Source organism: Plecotus auritus (assembly GCF_963455305.1).
Source record: "Plecotus auritus genome assembly, chromosome: 2".
NCBI lineage: Eukaryota > Metazoa > Chordata > Mammalia > Chiroptera > Vespertilionidae > Plecotus > Plecotus auritus.
In genome coordinates, this window is record NC_137771.1 from 28629210 (window position 1) to 28645780 (window position 16571).

The 16571-nt window shown below is 46.3% G+C and overlaps 1 protein-coding gene across 2 annotated transcripts in view; it reads right to left on the minus strand.

Annotated features, from left to right (window-relative positions):
• ARMH1 (armadillo like helical domain containing 1) overlaps positions 1-16571 on the minus strand; it is a 40504-nt gene that overhangs the window by 12515 nt on the left and 11418 nt on the right. Inside the window, exons 3-9 of one of the 2 annotated variants that reach the window (XM_080655212.1) lie at positions 14735-14858; positions 13865-14009; positions 13116-13343; positions 10138-10206; positions 9071-9237; positions 7391-7587; positions 3849-3933 (exon numbers count right to left, since the gene is read on the minus strand). In XM_080655212.1, coding sequence (XP_080511338.1) covers positions 3849-3933; positions 7391-7587; positions 9071-9237; positions 10138-10206; positions 13116-13321 — 724 coding nt within the window. In that variant the 5' untranslated portion in view covers positions 13322-13343; positions 13865-14009; positions 14735-14858. The remainder of the gene's footprint in view (positions 1-3848; positions 3934-7390; positions 7588-9070; positions 9238-10137; positions 10207-13115; positions 13344-13864; positions 14010-14734; positions 14859-16571) is intronic. The other variant, XM_080655211.1, reaches the window with a different exon arrangement.

Consider the following 16571-nt stretch of genomic DNA (forward strand, 5'->3'; position numbering starts at 1 on the left):
ATTTTACCTTTTTTGAAGGACATGTCTTTGAAATATCTTTTAATCCACAGATTACCAAGGAGACTGTTGTTAAAATGGGAGATACAGAGTACATTTGCATGTCAATGAAGATGATGCTCCAGAACAGTGGTCGGCAAACCGCGGCTTGCGAGCCACATGTGGCTCTTTGGCCCCTTGAGTGTGGCTCTTCCACAAAATACCACAGCCTGGGCGAGTCTATTTTGAAGAAGTGGCGTTAGAAGAAGTTTAAATTTAAAAAATCTGGCTCTCTAAAGAAATTTCAATCGTTGTACTGTTGATATTTGGCTCTGTTGACTAATGAGTTTGCCCACCACTGCTCCAGAAGAACAGGGAGTGGGGAGCTGCGGGAGAGAAGTCTGAGAGAAGGAGCAGGAGAAGAGGTGATGGAGCAGGGACACTGCCATGTGATGGGACGGAGCAGAGAATGCGGGTCAGGCCGGCTGGCAGATTTGGAGGTGGGAAGGTGGGGTTCTCAACAAAGAAGGAGGTGAGGCTCCTCCACCACTGCCACACACGGCCCCCTCAGCCTCTCCCGGTCCTGTTTTCACCGGATTCTGCCTGAGAATCCTGCTTTCCCTGTCGCCTTCCCCGGGGAAGGATGTCAGCCCCACTTCCGCCGCACACAGCGTGGGAGGTAGAGCGCACATCCTCCCTTCTCTCCTCCCAAACCATTAATTTTTCTCCTCAGTACAAAGAAAACTCAAAACTCAAGTACTTGGCATAGTACTTGGCACAGCATAGAAGTTCAATCAATATTTGTTTTTAAAAAACAAACTAGCAGATAAAGACAAGTCTGGTGCTACCGTTCTGCCCTCTGCGCCGGGGAATGACGGAGGCTGGGTCAGGTCGCTCTGTGAGCTCAGCGGGGGAATGCCCCGAATCGACTTCAGCCAGGCCATCGCCTGCAGCTCACTGTGGAAATGTGTGCGGATTCATGCTCAACGCTGACCACTTGCCTCTCAACAGATCATCCTGCCTGACTTTGATGAAATAAATAGTGTCTTTGAGTGCAAACAAACAAACCGACCCCGCCCTTTTACGGTCAGTCCATTCAGCTATGCCACCCGCTCCTCTTGGTCACAGGCTTCTCTGTCCTGACTGTTGCCATCACCCTGGGGGTAAAGGGAAGCTTCATCTTGGTCTTGCAATTTGGCGTCTTCAAACTCAAGAGATAGTCATGTCTGGCCCTCTCCGCTCACCACTGTTCGGACCATATCTCAGACCTGTCAGAACTCCCCTGCCCTGCCTCTGGAGGAGTGTGAGGAGAAGCGGATACAGTACAGTATTCTCTCCCTCAACCTCCACTGCATCAACCATGTGAAACTGCTCCCTCTAGTGGAAAATCATTCCATCTGCATTCTCTATATTCCAAATTACAAGAAGACTATTTTAAGGGCCTGGTGAAAAAGAATAATTCATTTCTTCAGCAGACATTTCTTGGGCACGTGTTATGAGTTGGGCATTTTTGAAATTATTTTGAGGTACAGAGTTTCACTGTGCCCACATGCGCACACATCAAATAAAAAAGGCAGTGATAAAGCTTCATGCTCTGCCTGCCACAGTGGTACTTGTCATGAAGTAAATGCAGAGGGACTCTAACTTGGGCCTGATTTGGGAAGAAGCCGAGCCAGTTCCAACTCAGGAGGGCTTCCTCAGCATAAATGAAGCTAAGCCATTTTTCATAAATTTATTCAACAAACTTCTACTGAGTACCCATTATGTCCCAGGCCCCGAGCTGGAAAAAGAGATGAGTCAGACCCAGCCCCTGCCTGAGGTTGCTCACAGGTCTGGAAGCAAAAGGCACAGAGGCAAGTGGTCACTGAAGGTGTGCATGTGCAGCACTCCCACCTCCCGACCTCATTCCTTTAACAAAAGTCGACAGAGGACCTAACATATGCTAGGGATTACGGGGAGGACATAAGGACAAAAAGGATGACAGTTGCACTGGAATTGTGCAGACTATGTAAAGGGCAGTTACCATTCTGAAGAGAACTGCACCAATGGAGGGAGGTTCTTATCTAGAGGGATGAAGGAAGGCTAAGGGTGGTAATAAGGAAGGAGGCTACATTTGGGCAAGGGTGGAAGGCAGGTTGGGGAAGACCTCAGAGCAGAAATGCTTAAGCTGAGAAGTGGTGGCTGAGTGGGAGTGGTCACTCTGCCATGTGGAAGTGGGATGGGGGAGGGAGGTCTCACTGTCACTCACTTCAGTCTCCTTGGGGTTGTTTGATTAAGCTTCCTAACATTAAGTTGCCAGGTCACTCCCTTGGTCCAATGCCAGCGACAACTTTCTGACCTTTACTTAGGTGCCTCTACCACTCCACCCCCTCAACTGGCAACTGTTCCCCAGCTAGGAGACTGCTCCAGCTGGTAATCAATTTCAACACAGCATTATTTCTCAACACATAAGGCCCTTGTACCCACACATACCTGCAGCGGTCAAACAAGTACAAAATAGACAGTGCTGCTGAAGGAAAAACACCCTGACATTCATTCAACATTGCCTCCAGAAAATGATTGATATTGAACGTAAGCCTTCAGACCTTTGTTGATCTTCCTGAGAATCTCACTTGCACACCTGAACCTGAGAACCTGCCTGCTCCTCTCCCCCTCCCAGACGTCTAGGACCTGGGGCTCAGCCTGTCATTCTGGACACAGGAGTCCCGATATGCATGATGCCCAGAACTTTCCTCGCTGTCCTGGCCTCCTCGGCCCTGCCCATTCCCCCTTGCATATGCCATCTCATTCTCCACACCCAGGCAGTTCTGTCTTGTCCATTCTCTCTCTGCGGCTCTGTATTCAGCTAGATCAGTATGTGCCCATTTTGTTGTATGGACAATCCAAAAGGCTTCCCCACTGGCCTCCAGCCGCAAGTCTCCCTGTGGCTCTGGCCACCTAGCAGACCACACCCAGGCCTTCTTCCTGAGACAGTGCTTTCCCTTGCCACCCACCTGTTCATGGTCCACTTTTCAATGGCTCATGCTGCCAACTGGAAAGAGTGCCCACTCTTCCGTCTGGCAGTCAGGGTGCTCTGTAATCTGGTCTTAGCCTACCTTTCTAGTCTTCCTAGACCAAGGCCTCTACCAAACCTCCACCAAATGGTCTACCTGTTATTCCCCACATACGCCCTGCTTTTCCCAATGTCTAGGCCTTCATTTATACCATTCCATTTTCCAGAATGCCCTCCTCTGCTCCAGTCTACTTTCCTAAATTCTTCCATGCTCGAAGACTCAGCTCAAACACCACTTTCTCTTGAATCCTCCTGTTAAAAACAGAATCTCCCTTCTCTGAATCACTATAGGAACAGGGAAGGGAATAACATCCTGCAGATAACTGCCATATGCTACAGTTAAAAGCATATGCTTTGGAGTCAGACAGATCTGGTTTGAATCTAGTTAGCTGGCTAACCTCAGAAGGCGTAATCTCTCTGTGCTTCAATGCTTTTGCCTGAAAAACAGAAATACCTGCCCCACCATTCCTCCATCTGAATATTCAGACACATAATGTCATTTCCTAGAAGAAGGACAGTGCTCAGGTGATTTCTGTTTAGAGGGGAAGCACCACCTAAGACTGGGAACCAGAGCCAGCTCTGGACCCAGGCAGATCCTAAACAACTTGTGAAAGTGCCATGTGGCTGATTCGAAGTACAGGTGACTGTCATTTCCTGAATAACTTGCTCATCAATCCTGAATCAACATCTTCCATCTGCCAAGGCTATCCAGACACTCGACAAGGCTCTTTGTGAATAGGAGAGAACTTTTAAGAGCGAAGGTGCCTAGCTCTCACTGCCACCTTCTGCGATGTGGGGCAGACCTGGCCGCCTCCCCTACCTTCATACTGGACTTCCAGGTGCATCGTGCGCAGCACATTCAGCACGCAGTCCACGATGCTGGGGTGTGTGGCTCCGATGATCGACTGGCAAGACATAAAGGACAAGGTGGTTACCCTTTACATCTTACCCATCTGGGAGGAATGAAAAGCAGCCTTCCAAATAGCTAGGCAGCCTGGCTGAATGGGGAGAATGAGGGCAGTGGGCAGTCACTGGGCCTTGGCCCTTGAGAGGAAGGCAGGGCTGGTCAGTCAAAAATTGACTGAGAATCTGCCGAGGTTGCCACTGAACCCTCCAGCTCAGGAGGTGTACAGCTCAGGCTAGCTGGCCACCTGCTAGAGATGCAGGAGTAAGCTGGCTACCTTGGCTAGGGGGAGGGCAGCACACGCCAGGGAGAGTGAGAAGATCCTAAATCTTTTTCCCCCTAGGAACCTCACACAATTAGGGAACCCCTCTTTTCTACATCTTCAACCTTTACTGGTGCATTGGTTCCTGCCCTTTAACACTGAACATCCTCAAGCTCACCCAGATCGACACTCCTGTCCTTCCCCTCTGTCTTCTCTTGCTATCGCTCTTTTTCCTTTACTCCCAGGCTTCCCAAGGAAAGCCTCTTCTTCATCCTCTGACAGGCTACTGCAATTTAATTTTTCCTGCCATAGGACAGTGCCCTAATTCACCAATGCTTTTCCTGCTGGGACTCTTTTTTGGTTCTCCCCATACTTAATCTCTCTGTTGTATTCAACCCATCGGATCATATCTTCCTTATTGAATGAAGCTCTTTCTCCTTGATTATCACAGTCCTGTTTTCCTTTCATGGTTTTCATCATTCTTTTTTTTTTTTTTAATTTGAGAGAGAGAGAGAGAAACATCAATTTGTTGTTCCACTTATTTATGTATTCATTGGTTGATTCTTGTATGTGGCCTAACTGGGGATTGAACTAACAACCTTGGCATATCGTGATGCTGCTCTAAACAACTGAGCTACCCAGCCAGGGTTGTTCTTTTTTCAAAGAGGCAAAGAAGATGTCAAAAGAATAAGGACTCTGCAGTTTAAGAGAGTTGGATTTAAATGCCCACTTATGGTTTGGCTCAGTGGATAGACTGTCAGCCTGCCGAATGAAGAGTCCTGGGTTCAATTCCGATCAAGGGCACATGCCCGGGTTGAGGGTTCAATCCCCAGTGGGGGGCTTGCAGGAGGCAGCTGATCAATGATTTTCTCTCATCATTGATGTTTCTATCTCTCTTTTCCTCTCCCTTCTTCTCTGAAATCAATAAAAATATATATAAAAAAGAAATATTCTTAAAAAAATACATATCAGTGTGTGGCCTCGAATAATTAAGAAGCATCCTCCTAAGGCTCAGTTCCATCATCTTTAAAATGGGGATAATAGTCCAGCCAGTGTGGCTCAGTGGTTGAGCACTGACCCATGAACCAAGAGGTCACTGGTTTGATTCCTGGTCAGGACACATGCCCGGGTTGCAGGCTTGATCTCCAGTAGGGGGTGTGCAGGAGGCAGCTGATCAATGTTTCTCCCTCATCAGTGTTTCTATCTCTCTATCTCTTTCCCTTCCTCTCTCTCTAAAATCAATAAAAACATATTTTAAAATGGGGATAATAATACCTGCTTCCATCAGCTATTATGAAGACAAAAAGAGGTAGTCTATGTGGGTCCCTAACAGTGCCTGGCATGTAGGAGGCACTTAATAATGGGGGGGGGGGGGAGAGAGAGAGAGAGAGAGAGAGAGAGAGAGAGAGAGAGGAACATCAATGTGAGAATGAAACATTGATCGGTTGCCTTCCTGTACATGCCCCTGTGCCCTGACTGGGAATGGAATCCACAACCTTTCCATGTACCGGATGACGTTCCAACCAACTGAGCCACACCAGCCAGGCCTCTCCTCTTACTTTTTACATTTTCCCTGGTGATCTTATTTACTTTCATGGTTTGTTATCACTTCTCTGCTCATGAAATTCAAACTGCTATCCTCACCTAGGGTATCTCTCTGCAGCTTCAGCCTTTTATTTTCTACTGTCCAATGGGCATCTCTACTAGATTCTGAACAGTGATTCCTCAGTTGAGCTAGGAATCAGAATTACTTGGGGATTTTACTATGAAAAAGTATTACTAAAGGCTGCCTGAGAGTTGTCAGATTGTATGGGAGGGAGGCTCAGGATTAAGTATCTTTTTTTTTTTTTTTAAATATATTTTATTAATTTTTTACAGAGAGGAAGAGAGAGGAGAGGGATAGAGAGCCAGAAACATCGATGAGAGAGAAACATCGATCAGCTGCCTCCTGCACACCTCCTACTGGGGATGTGCCCGCAACCAAGGTATGTGCCCTTGACCAGAATCGAACCCGGGACCTTTCAGTCCGCAGGCCGACGCTCTATCCACTGAGCCAAACCGGTTTCGGCAGGATTAAGTATCTTTTAAACAAGTGACCTATCTATGTCTTCTGTGACCAGCTTGGCCTGCTCCTCAGATGGAGCCACCAAAGCTCTTCACATTTATTGAGTCAAAACCTAACTCTTTTCAAATGAAATAGGTTTCTCCACTCTCTAGGTGGCACACAACTCACCCTGCTGTCTAAGTCCAAAGCTGGGTGTCATCTTTGACTCCTTTCCTTTTACTGCCCCAAGTCCCATGCATTCTGCCTCCAAAATGTCTGTCCAACCTGGTCATCTGTATTCCCACTGCCACAGTTCAGGCCTTACCGTGTGTTTTCCGATGGTCTTAGGCGACCCTGCTAGCAGTTCTCAACCTGTGGGTAGCGACCCACAGGTTGAGAACCGCTGCTGTAGAGCCCCTAAGACCATCCGAAAACACAGATATTTACATTACGATTCATTAACAGTAGCAGAATTACAGTTATGAAGTAACAACGAAAAGAATTTTATGGTTGGGGGTCACCACAACATAAGGAACTGTACTAAAGGGTCGCAGCATTAGAAAGGTTGAAAACCACTGCCATAATTATTCCCCTGCCTCCAGCCCATCCTAGAGCTGTTTTGAGGGCTTTTGACGGTTCATCCCAAAACCATTCTTTGAGTCTCTAATTCCCTCCTTAAGAGGCACGGTGTCTTCCTGTGGTCACCATGCCCCAAATCTGACTTTGCTCACATTCCAGGGTACTGTCTGAGAGGAAGGCAGAGGCCAAGAAATAAAGGAATTTTCCCAAGCACCAGAGATCTGGTCTCTTCACTTACACACTATCTACAAATGCACCGGGATTCCTTCCCTATCAAACTGACTCCTTTAATCTTTTCTACAGTCCTTTCATGATCCTTGTGGCTTGTCTCAAACACTTTTAAGTCTGCCAACATCTTTCTGATCCTTAAGTAAACAGGACAAATCACTCTGACGGGAGACGTGAACTCTCTGCCCGGCCTTGGCCTTCTAGAAGTAACGCTGATTGAACAGCACACGTGCAGTGGGAGGCTGAGCTCCGTTTCTCATGCCTGCATGGAGTGCGACTGTGGAAGGTAATTGTAAGGTCACTGCGTGCGAATCAGAACCACAGGAGCATGCAGCCTGGGCTCACCTGGGCAGTCCTGAGCGTCTGCAGGGCCAGCTGCTGAGCTTTCGGGGACACAGAGGGCAGTAAAGTTATTAGACCTTTGTACACTTGATTCTGGTACTTGGGATTACCGTGGACCAAAGAATCCAGCAGAACCTGAACTTCCTCCTGGGTCTCTTCTGACTTAGACTTTGCCAAAAATTCTGCTATGGATCGTACACCTGAGCAAAAAGGAGAGGAAATGCTAAATTGGAAGGGATTTATGAAAACAATCCTCACTCAAGATTACATAACATTGGATGAAAGAAGGTGAAGGGATTAAGCAAAAAAACATATGTATAACACATAGACATAGACAACAGTGTGGTGTTAGCCAGAGGGAAAGGGGGGTGGAGGGTAGCTGGAGATGGGCAATGGTGGGGAAAATGGGGAGGGAAAGAGACTTGGCTTGGGGCGATGGGCACACGATGCAGTGTGCAGATGTTGTTTTATTGACTTGTACACTTGAAACCTGTACCCCAATAAATTCTATTTTAAAAAAAATATTACACAACACGAGGTAATAGGATTAAGATGTATTTAACCAAGCCCGTTCAATCAGAGTAAAGTTGAGGCTTAGCCTCATGTTGCATCATTGTCTTGTTCACCTCTGGCTATGTGGCTGGAGGATTTTGTTTCAGTATAGGCATCTCAGCTTATCAAAGTGTTTTAAAATTTAAAATGGCTCTGCAAAATGCACAAAAAAAAATGCATTTTGATGGCTATGTGATAACTAACATATGCTTAGTGCTCAACAGTTTACAAAATATTTTCACAAATACTATGTCATTTAATCCTAGAAATGGTATTGAGAGGGAGGTGTTAGTCCCATTTTATGGATAAATATCCTGAGGCTCAGAGAGGCCATGGGGGACACACAGAGAACTATGATTAAAGTGCAATGAGGGCCCTAGCTGGTTTGGCTCAGTGGACAGAGCATAGGCTTGTGGACCAAAGGGTCCCAGGTTCGATTCCTTGGTTGCAGGCTCCTCCCCAGCCCAGGCCCTGGTCAGGGCTCGTGCAGGAGTCAACCAACTGATGTGCACATCGATGTTTTTCTCTGTCTTTCCCTCTCTCTTACACTCTCCCTAAAAAAAATCAATGGAAAAATATCCTCGGGTGAGGTTTAACAACAACAACAGCAACAACAAAGTGCAATGAAGGAAGTGCTTTGACAAAGGGATGCTTAGGGGATGGCATCTCTTTTACTTGCCTTAGTCAGAGCATTTGATGGATCATACTGAAAATCCTGGATTATATACCTTTCTCACCTCTTTGGCAGGGACTGTATTTTATTCATCTTCGTGTTCCCAGCACCTTAGCATATACCTAGCACTCATATTCAATGATTTTATTTCAATTTTATTTCTAGAGTTATTCATAAGTTGGTTTCACAAAGGATTTTAGGCAATGGCTCAATAAATCTTTGTTGAATGGATGCATGTAAAAGGATATATTTAAAATGGAAAAAGTGTTTCTAAAACCACAGTAGAAAGATTTGAGCAGGTGATGAATCAGGAAAATCATAAATCTGGGTCTGGGGGTGGCAATATGGGTGGGAACTAACGGAGTCTACTGGACCAAGTGCTTGCAGTGCAGCCAGTTCCGCGGCACGCTTTCCCGAGGCAGACATGGGAGTTCACCCTTGTCATACGCAGTACCCACCATAGCTTTCACAAATGAGCTCCTTGTACTTCCTGCCAGAGTTTGCAATAACCTGAAGTAGCTTGATGGATTCCTTCTTGTCCTCCTCTTTGATATTCTCCATCCCCAGTATTTCCAAGAGTGTCAGGACGCCTCCAACCTCAAGAAATTCTATAAGGTACCGGTTACTGTCCAGAGGGATAGAAGAGTAGAAATAAGACACTTGTCAAGTTCCTTGGCACTAACCTTTCTAAGGTGCTTCCTTCACATACTTTGCCCTCCTATCCAGGAAATGTTCATGGGTAAAGTGACACAATAGTTGGGAAATTCTTCCTTTTGCATTTAGCAAGTTCAATACAATGAATATTTCTTGTGTTTGGTTTTCTAGCATCTGTTCTTTTTCTTGTAATAGCAGCTCAACTGTCCCTTGGGGAATCATCCCTCTACCCCTCATAAGCCATGTGGTTTTGGTAGGGTAAGCAGGTGACAGAGTATGTCATCCTTCTGACTGTAGTCATTGGTTTGGGGCCAGGTGTGTGCCCTGAGCTGGTCCACTGAGGTTCAAAACCCGAGACTTTCTTGGGAATCCGTGGGAAAGATATGCTTTCTTTTTGGTGTGTGGTTGAGCTACAAAGATGCATGCCTGGAGCTTCTGAGGATCACAGCACAACGAGGCCTATGAATTCAGAGGCAAACAGGGCTGAGAAATGGAGAAAAAGAGAGGGAAAGACCAAGCACCAATGACATATTTTGAACCCCTGGATCTAGTTAGGCCTGAAATATGGATTTCTACCCTCTGGCTTTTCAGGTAAGTGAGCTAATAAATTACCCTTTTCCCTGGTCCTATGAGTTGAATTTCTGTATTTCACAACCAAAGGGATGCTGACTAGTAAAGGGTCAATGGAGAACACGGAATGGAGGAGCAACTAGAACAGGAGCACAGCTGACACTAGCCCTGGGCCCATCCTGGGGGCTAATAGGTACCCACAGATAACTAGAAGCCCTGGTCCCATGTGGTTCGGATGCCAAGGATACCATGAGCCCGATATGCAACAGAGAACCCAGAATTTCTCCAGAACAGAACTTACCTGTTTACAGATGCTAAGAAGATGCCAATGGACTTTAAAACCTTCTCTAAGCTTGAGCCGGTCATATAGCTGAATGACAAGTTAAAGAGTGAATTTCAGGGTGTTTTTCCACATAGAACCCAGATTTTGTGTCTGATCACTGGCACCATCAATGACCTAGGATGACCCAGAATGACCTTTTGTCTGAGAAGGGCCACTAGGTTGAAGAAGGGGTGACACATGTGGGGTAGGGAGTGGGGATGCTGGCAGGCATGTTCATGGTTCTCCGGCAAGCTCTCCTGGGAGAGTTCAGCCACCTTGGCTCTGACAGGCTCTCTAGAGAGCAAGGAGGCTCTGGTGAATAAAGGCTGCCTGGAGAAAGCCTCTCTCTGCTATGACCATTGCACCCTTAAGTCTCAGCATAGTTCATTACTTTGTGCCTCATTTTTAGACTTTTCTAAAAACAATCAGCTTCATCATTAATTCCCAATTTTGTACTTGCTCAAAGCTTTACACTGGAGGTCACTATCTTTATGAAGAATTGCATGTCTTCCTAATAAGAACAACAGGAGATAGCAGAAAAATTAAACTCTGATTTAAAACAACCTCAGTATTTAATGTTATTTTTAATGTGAGCCTTTGCAAAAAGCTTCATTGTAATAAAGCACCCAGAGCACGCATCAGCTTGGATATAAGGTATGAAATCAAACCACAACAGAAAAGGAACCAGTCAACAATTACTAGGCTCATCACACATCACAGGCTCTTAGAACACTTAAGAAATTAGTTGAAATTATTGCAGCTCATGGAGGATAACTGAGAGCTTCCAAGACTGATAAAGGCTAATGTAACGGGTTGGAGTTAATGGTGCTTTGTTGGGGGGTGGGGGGAGGGTGCGTGAGGCAAATTATCTCTGCCGCACCCCGGTTCCCAGGATGCCAATAGACGTAGAGACAGATTGGCTCATTAGGAAAGGCTCTTTACTATAGAAACAGTGTTTGCTCTTGCCTATTGCCACTATAGCTGGGGGCCTGCCTATCAGCTCACATGGTAGTCTCTCCATTCCTACCTTGTCGGCCCCTTGCTCCCCCGAACCCCAGCCCCCATTCCTGCCCTAGTGCATTTTCCCTCTTTTCTTCAGTTACCAGCTAGGCTGACCAACTTTCATCATCTCCTGTTTCCTCTGGCCCAGGCAAGTCCTATGTTCATAGCCACTCATCACACATCACAGGCTTTTAGAACACGTAAGAAATTAGCTGAAATTTAGGCATTCTTGGTCCATTATTTCAGCAAGTTGTTCCAGAAGTCTGCCACAATATCAGTGGTACCTAACAAATGCAAAGCATTTGTTGTGTGCCAGGCACTGTGCTAATGACTTTGCTTGCATTGTCTCATTGAATGCTCACCGTACCTGCAGTGGGTGCTATTAGTATATCTTCCTTTCTTTCTTTCTTTTTAAAAAATATATTTTTATTGATTTCAGAGAGGAAGGGAGAGGGAGAGATAGAAACATCAATGACGAGAATCATTGATCAGCTGCCTCCTGCACGCCCCACACTGGGGATTGAGCCCTCAACCCAGGCATGTGCCCTGACCGGGAATTGACGCTCAACCACTGAGCCATGCTGGCCAGGTGGTATTTCCATTCACTTCGTGAGCGAACAATCTCAGACAGGTTAATGACCTGCTCAAGGTCCCAATGTTAACTGATGGAACCAGGATATGAACTGAGGCAGTCTCACTCAGAGTCTGAGTTCTTTATTTAAAAAAAAACGTATTTTATTGATTTTTTTACAGAGAGGAAGGGAGAGGGATAGAGAGTCAGAAACATTGATGAGAGAGAAACATCGATCAGCTGCCTCCTGCACATTCCCTACTGGGTATGTGCCCGCAACCAAGGCACGTGCCCCTGACCGGAATCAAACCTGGGACCCTTGAGTCCGCAGGGCGACGCTCTATCCACTGAGCCAAACCAGTTAGGGCTGAGTCTGAGTTCTAATAGTCAGGTCTCTCTGCCTGGACGCAGGTGGAGGGAGTGGGGCTATATTACTCCTTGTATAGTGTTAGAGGTGGAGCTGAGGCTCTGCACTGTCCACTGGGTGGGAGACACTGAAGTTGAGTGGATGGCATGTGGGCTTTGGGCCAGACAGACCTGTCAAACTTTATCTCTGCCACTTACCAGTAAATTACTCAACCTTTTAAAGGTTCATCTTTCTTATCTATAAAATGGGATAATACCAATCACTTAATAGGCTTGGTGTTAGGTTCAAATTCGATAATATTTGTACAGTACATAACTTAGTGCCTAGAAAAAGACTCAATAAATGGCAACTAATAGTTTTGTCATTGTAATATACAAATCCTTAGTTTCACTCATATATTCTGGAAGTTCAAGGTTAAATAAGGGGTTTGAGCCCTAGCTGGTTTGGCTCAGTGGATAGAGCATCGGCCTGCTGACTGAAGGGTCTCAGGTTCAATTCTGGTCAAGGGCACATGCCCAGGTTGTGGGCTCGATCCCCAGTAGGGGGCATGCAGGAGGCAGCTGATCAATGATTCTCATCATTGATGTTTCTATCTCTCTCTCCCTCTCCCTTCCTCTCTGAAATCAATAAAAATATATTTTAAAAAATCTGGTGATGAGGCAAAGGTGGAAACTATAGCAGAGAAAGAATACAGTCCCCAAGGAGATAGGAGGGGATTCAAGTGCAATACTAATAGAGGATTAGTTCTAGACAGAAGGAATACCAACTTTAACTCTGATGGGCACCAAAGAGGTTAGGAGTGAGATGAGGATATATTTATAGGTTGGAAAGACAAGAAATTGAGAGAGTTCTTGATTTTTGGATGATATCTGACCACCAGATGTCCTGTTCTAAAATCTGAGAATGGAGAAAAGAGCTCCCTCAATAATCGCCTCTCCTTTTTTCTTTAAGATGGCCTTTTGTTTTGTTTTGTTTTGTTTTGTTTTCTTTTTCTCTCTCCTGTTCAGCAAAGGATACATGAGTCTAAGCCAGGTGGTCAAGCGTACCAGGAACAAGCTGGCTCCCTGGGAAAACTCCTGCTCCAGTTCAGGGGCAGTCTTGCCTTGGTTGTTTTCAATGAAATTGTCAAGGATGTGACTCCTTGCGGCTTTTCCAGCATTGTCCCAATCCTGTAAAAAACTCAAGAGCCGGCTAATTGCTGCCTGCTCCTTTATAGAAGTCATGATCAATCAGTCCTGACGTTGTCTACAGAGGGAAGGAAAACAGACAGGTTACCGAAGTGTTCAGAACCAGGCGAGTCCTGCAGGTTACTCCAGGGGCTTTGCTCTTCAGGCAATCAACTGGAAACAGGTGAGCCTCTGTCACCCACATGGATATAGTGACATTCAAAATACACCTCTACGACTGGTCACCTGCTGCTCGAACAGGGGAGCTCTAGCTGTGTTGTAATGGAATTACAAATATCAAGGTAAATGCCAGCCTCAAATTGAAGGGCTAAAATTTTAGCTCTTTGGCATCTTTGCTGATGCCAGCAACTAAAAGGACCACAGGCTCCAGTTGAGATGAAGGTTCTTGATAAAAACCTGGACCTGTCTTATCGTCACTTCACAGAGGGTCAGAGATTTAGGGACTTTAGAGACCTGTCCTTCTCTTAAGTATTCCATAACCTTGTACCTTGGGCTTTATACTAATTCTCTTAAAAACAACTTTAAAAAAATCCTCACCTGATGATATGTTTTTATTTATTTTATTTTTTAAATCCCCACCTGAGGATATGCTTAGAGAGAGGGAGGAGAAAAACATCGATTGATTGTCTTCCAAAGGTGCCCCAACCAGGGATCAAACCCGAAACCTTTTGGTGCACGGGACGATGTTCCAACCCAGCCACTCTGGCCGGGCTGTTTTTATTGACTTGAGAGAGAGAGAGAGAGGAAGGGAGAGAGAGAAACATTGATGTGAGAGAGAAACATCTATCGATTGCCTCCCTGTATATGCCCCAACTGGGGATTGAACCTGCAACCTTTCCAACCAACTGAGCCACCCGGCCAGTTTTAAAAAACAACTTTAAAAAAAGTTAGTGGGAAGAAAAAGTTCCCATTCCATAGTTGGATTAATGGGCTGTGGTTTGTAGGAGCCTGTGTCCTTGGAAGAGTGTTTTCAGTGGGGGGAGGGAAGGTTTAAAATAAACCCGTTTTCCAAAAATAGTTGTGATTGAATGTGTTATTATCCATAACAAATGTTAGTGCTGATGGGAGAGAGGCATGTGTGATTCTTTTGTCTAACAGACAAGTGAAAGTCATATTTCACATTATCATGGGGTTTTCTGTGATTTACAGAATATTTGTGAAACATTACTTGCAGTGGCCATGATTGATATGGAGAGAACAGCTTGTGTGTAGGGGAGATGTGTATTTCACGAAGACAGTTCAACATGAAATTTACAGTCCCATAAAGTGCTTCTACATCTTTGCCAGAGATCTAGTTAAAAGGACTTTACAGTCTGAAACACCCTAAAATTGATTCTAAATTAACGTTTCCTCACATGTATTTGAGATATTGATGGGGCCCAGCTATCAGGATTTTATTAGGAAGCAATAATCTGAAGCATGCTGAGACAGACAGACATACACACCAACCTCCTCTCCTCTCCAGAGGACACGGGATATGTGCTCCCAGGAAGGGCGTCATGTAGCCTCTGGGACAGAGACAACCCCGGGATCCTGTCAGCCTGAACAGCCAGATGAATAACTGTGGATCAACCTAAACACAAAAATGACCAAAACCCTTCATGGGATCATGCATCACTCACTGTGAATATTACAGCCCTACATCTGAGAATAACTCTCAGAGCCCATGGCCATCTTCAACAGCCAAACTGGCCTCAAGAAAATGGGGGTGAGTGGCTGTTCTGGACCCCAGGGAGGAGCAGTTGAAACATCACCATAAACTTAATCGGGCAGGAAAGGACCTGGTGTCCCTGCCCTGCTGTGGATGGACCCATTCTAGGATCAAAACTCAAAGTGCTATTGCAGATGCACCCAGCAATTCTAGGACACCAGGGGCAGGAAACTTTCAGCTGGATCTTATGGCCACTCAAAGTTCCTTTGAATCTCTGTCTTCCCCGTCTTCTTTTTCAAGACAAAAAACAAACAAATGGCAGCATAGAAGATGACAGTGATATAGCTCTAAATCAGTGACTATGTAGTGAAGGCCCATCACATGTCACCATGCAAGGTGCTGTGGGAGATGCAGAGATGAAGATGGCACAGCCAGGGCCCTTGAGGAACTCCAGATCTTGTGGCAGAGTGAAGAACATCAGATTTGACATCAGACCTGGTTCAAGGTCCAGCTCCCCACTTGCTATAGTAAAACATCAATAGTACCTGCCTTATTCCTTGCTATCCTCCAGGACTCCAGAGGCAGCCACTTTCAATTCTGTTGGCTATTTCTTCTGTTTACTTCTATAATCCCAAATAAAGAATTTATACTACTTGGTATGGGCTGAGTTGTGTCCCCCTCATCCCCTAACATTCAGTACCTCAGAATGTGACTGTGTTTGGAGATAGGGGTCTTTAAAGAGGTAATTAAGTTAAAATGAGGTCATTAGGGTGGATCCTAATCCAATATAACTTGTGTCCTTATAAAATACTAGAGGCCCAGCCCTGACTGGTTTGGCTCAGTGGATAGAGCGTCGGCCTGCGGACTCAGGGGTCCCGGGTTCGATTCCGGCCAAGGGCATGTACCTTGGTTGCAGGCACATACCCAGTGGGGAGTGTGCAGGGGGCAGCTGATCGATGTTTCTCTCTCATCGATGTTTCTGACTCTCTATCCTTCTCCCTTCCTCTCTGTAAAAAATCAATAAAATATATTAAAAAAAAAAAATACTAGAGGCCCAGTACACGAAATTCATGCATGGGTAGGGTCCCTAGCAGCTGCTGGCCGCTGGTCGGGGCCCTCCTTCGTTCCGCGCCTCCCCCTGGTGGTCAGTGCACGTCATAGTGATTGATTGAACTCCCGATAGGTTGAACTCCCGAGGGGTTTGCATATTATCCTATCTAATAAAGAGGGAATATGCTAATTGACCATCACTCCGTCACCAAGATGACTGTACCCACAGCTGGAGGCCAAGTTCCCATAAGGAGCTTTAATGAGCAATCAGCAGGGACCTGAGGCTACGCCCTCCCCCGCCCCCATGGGGCTTGACAGGGGACCTCAAGGTGCACCCCCAGTGCTGGGTCGGGGGAACTCAGGCCGCAACCCCGCCCAGCGGGGCTTGACGGGGGACCTGAGGCTGTGCCCCCCTGCCAGTGGGGCTTGATGGGGGACCAGAGTGTGCCCCCCCACCTGGCAGGGCTTGATGCGGGACCTCAGGCCATGCCCCCCACCTGATGGGGCTTGACGGGGGACCTCAAGGCACGCCCCCTGCCCTGGTCTGGGCTGGAGGACCTCAGGCCACGCCCCCCATCCTGGCAC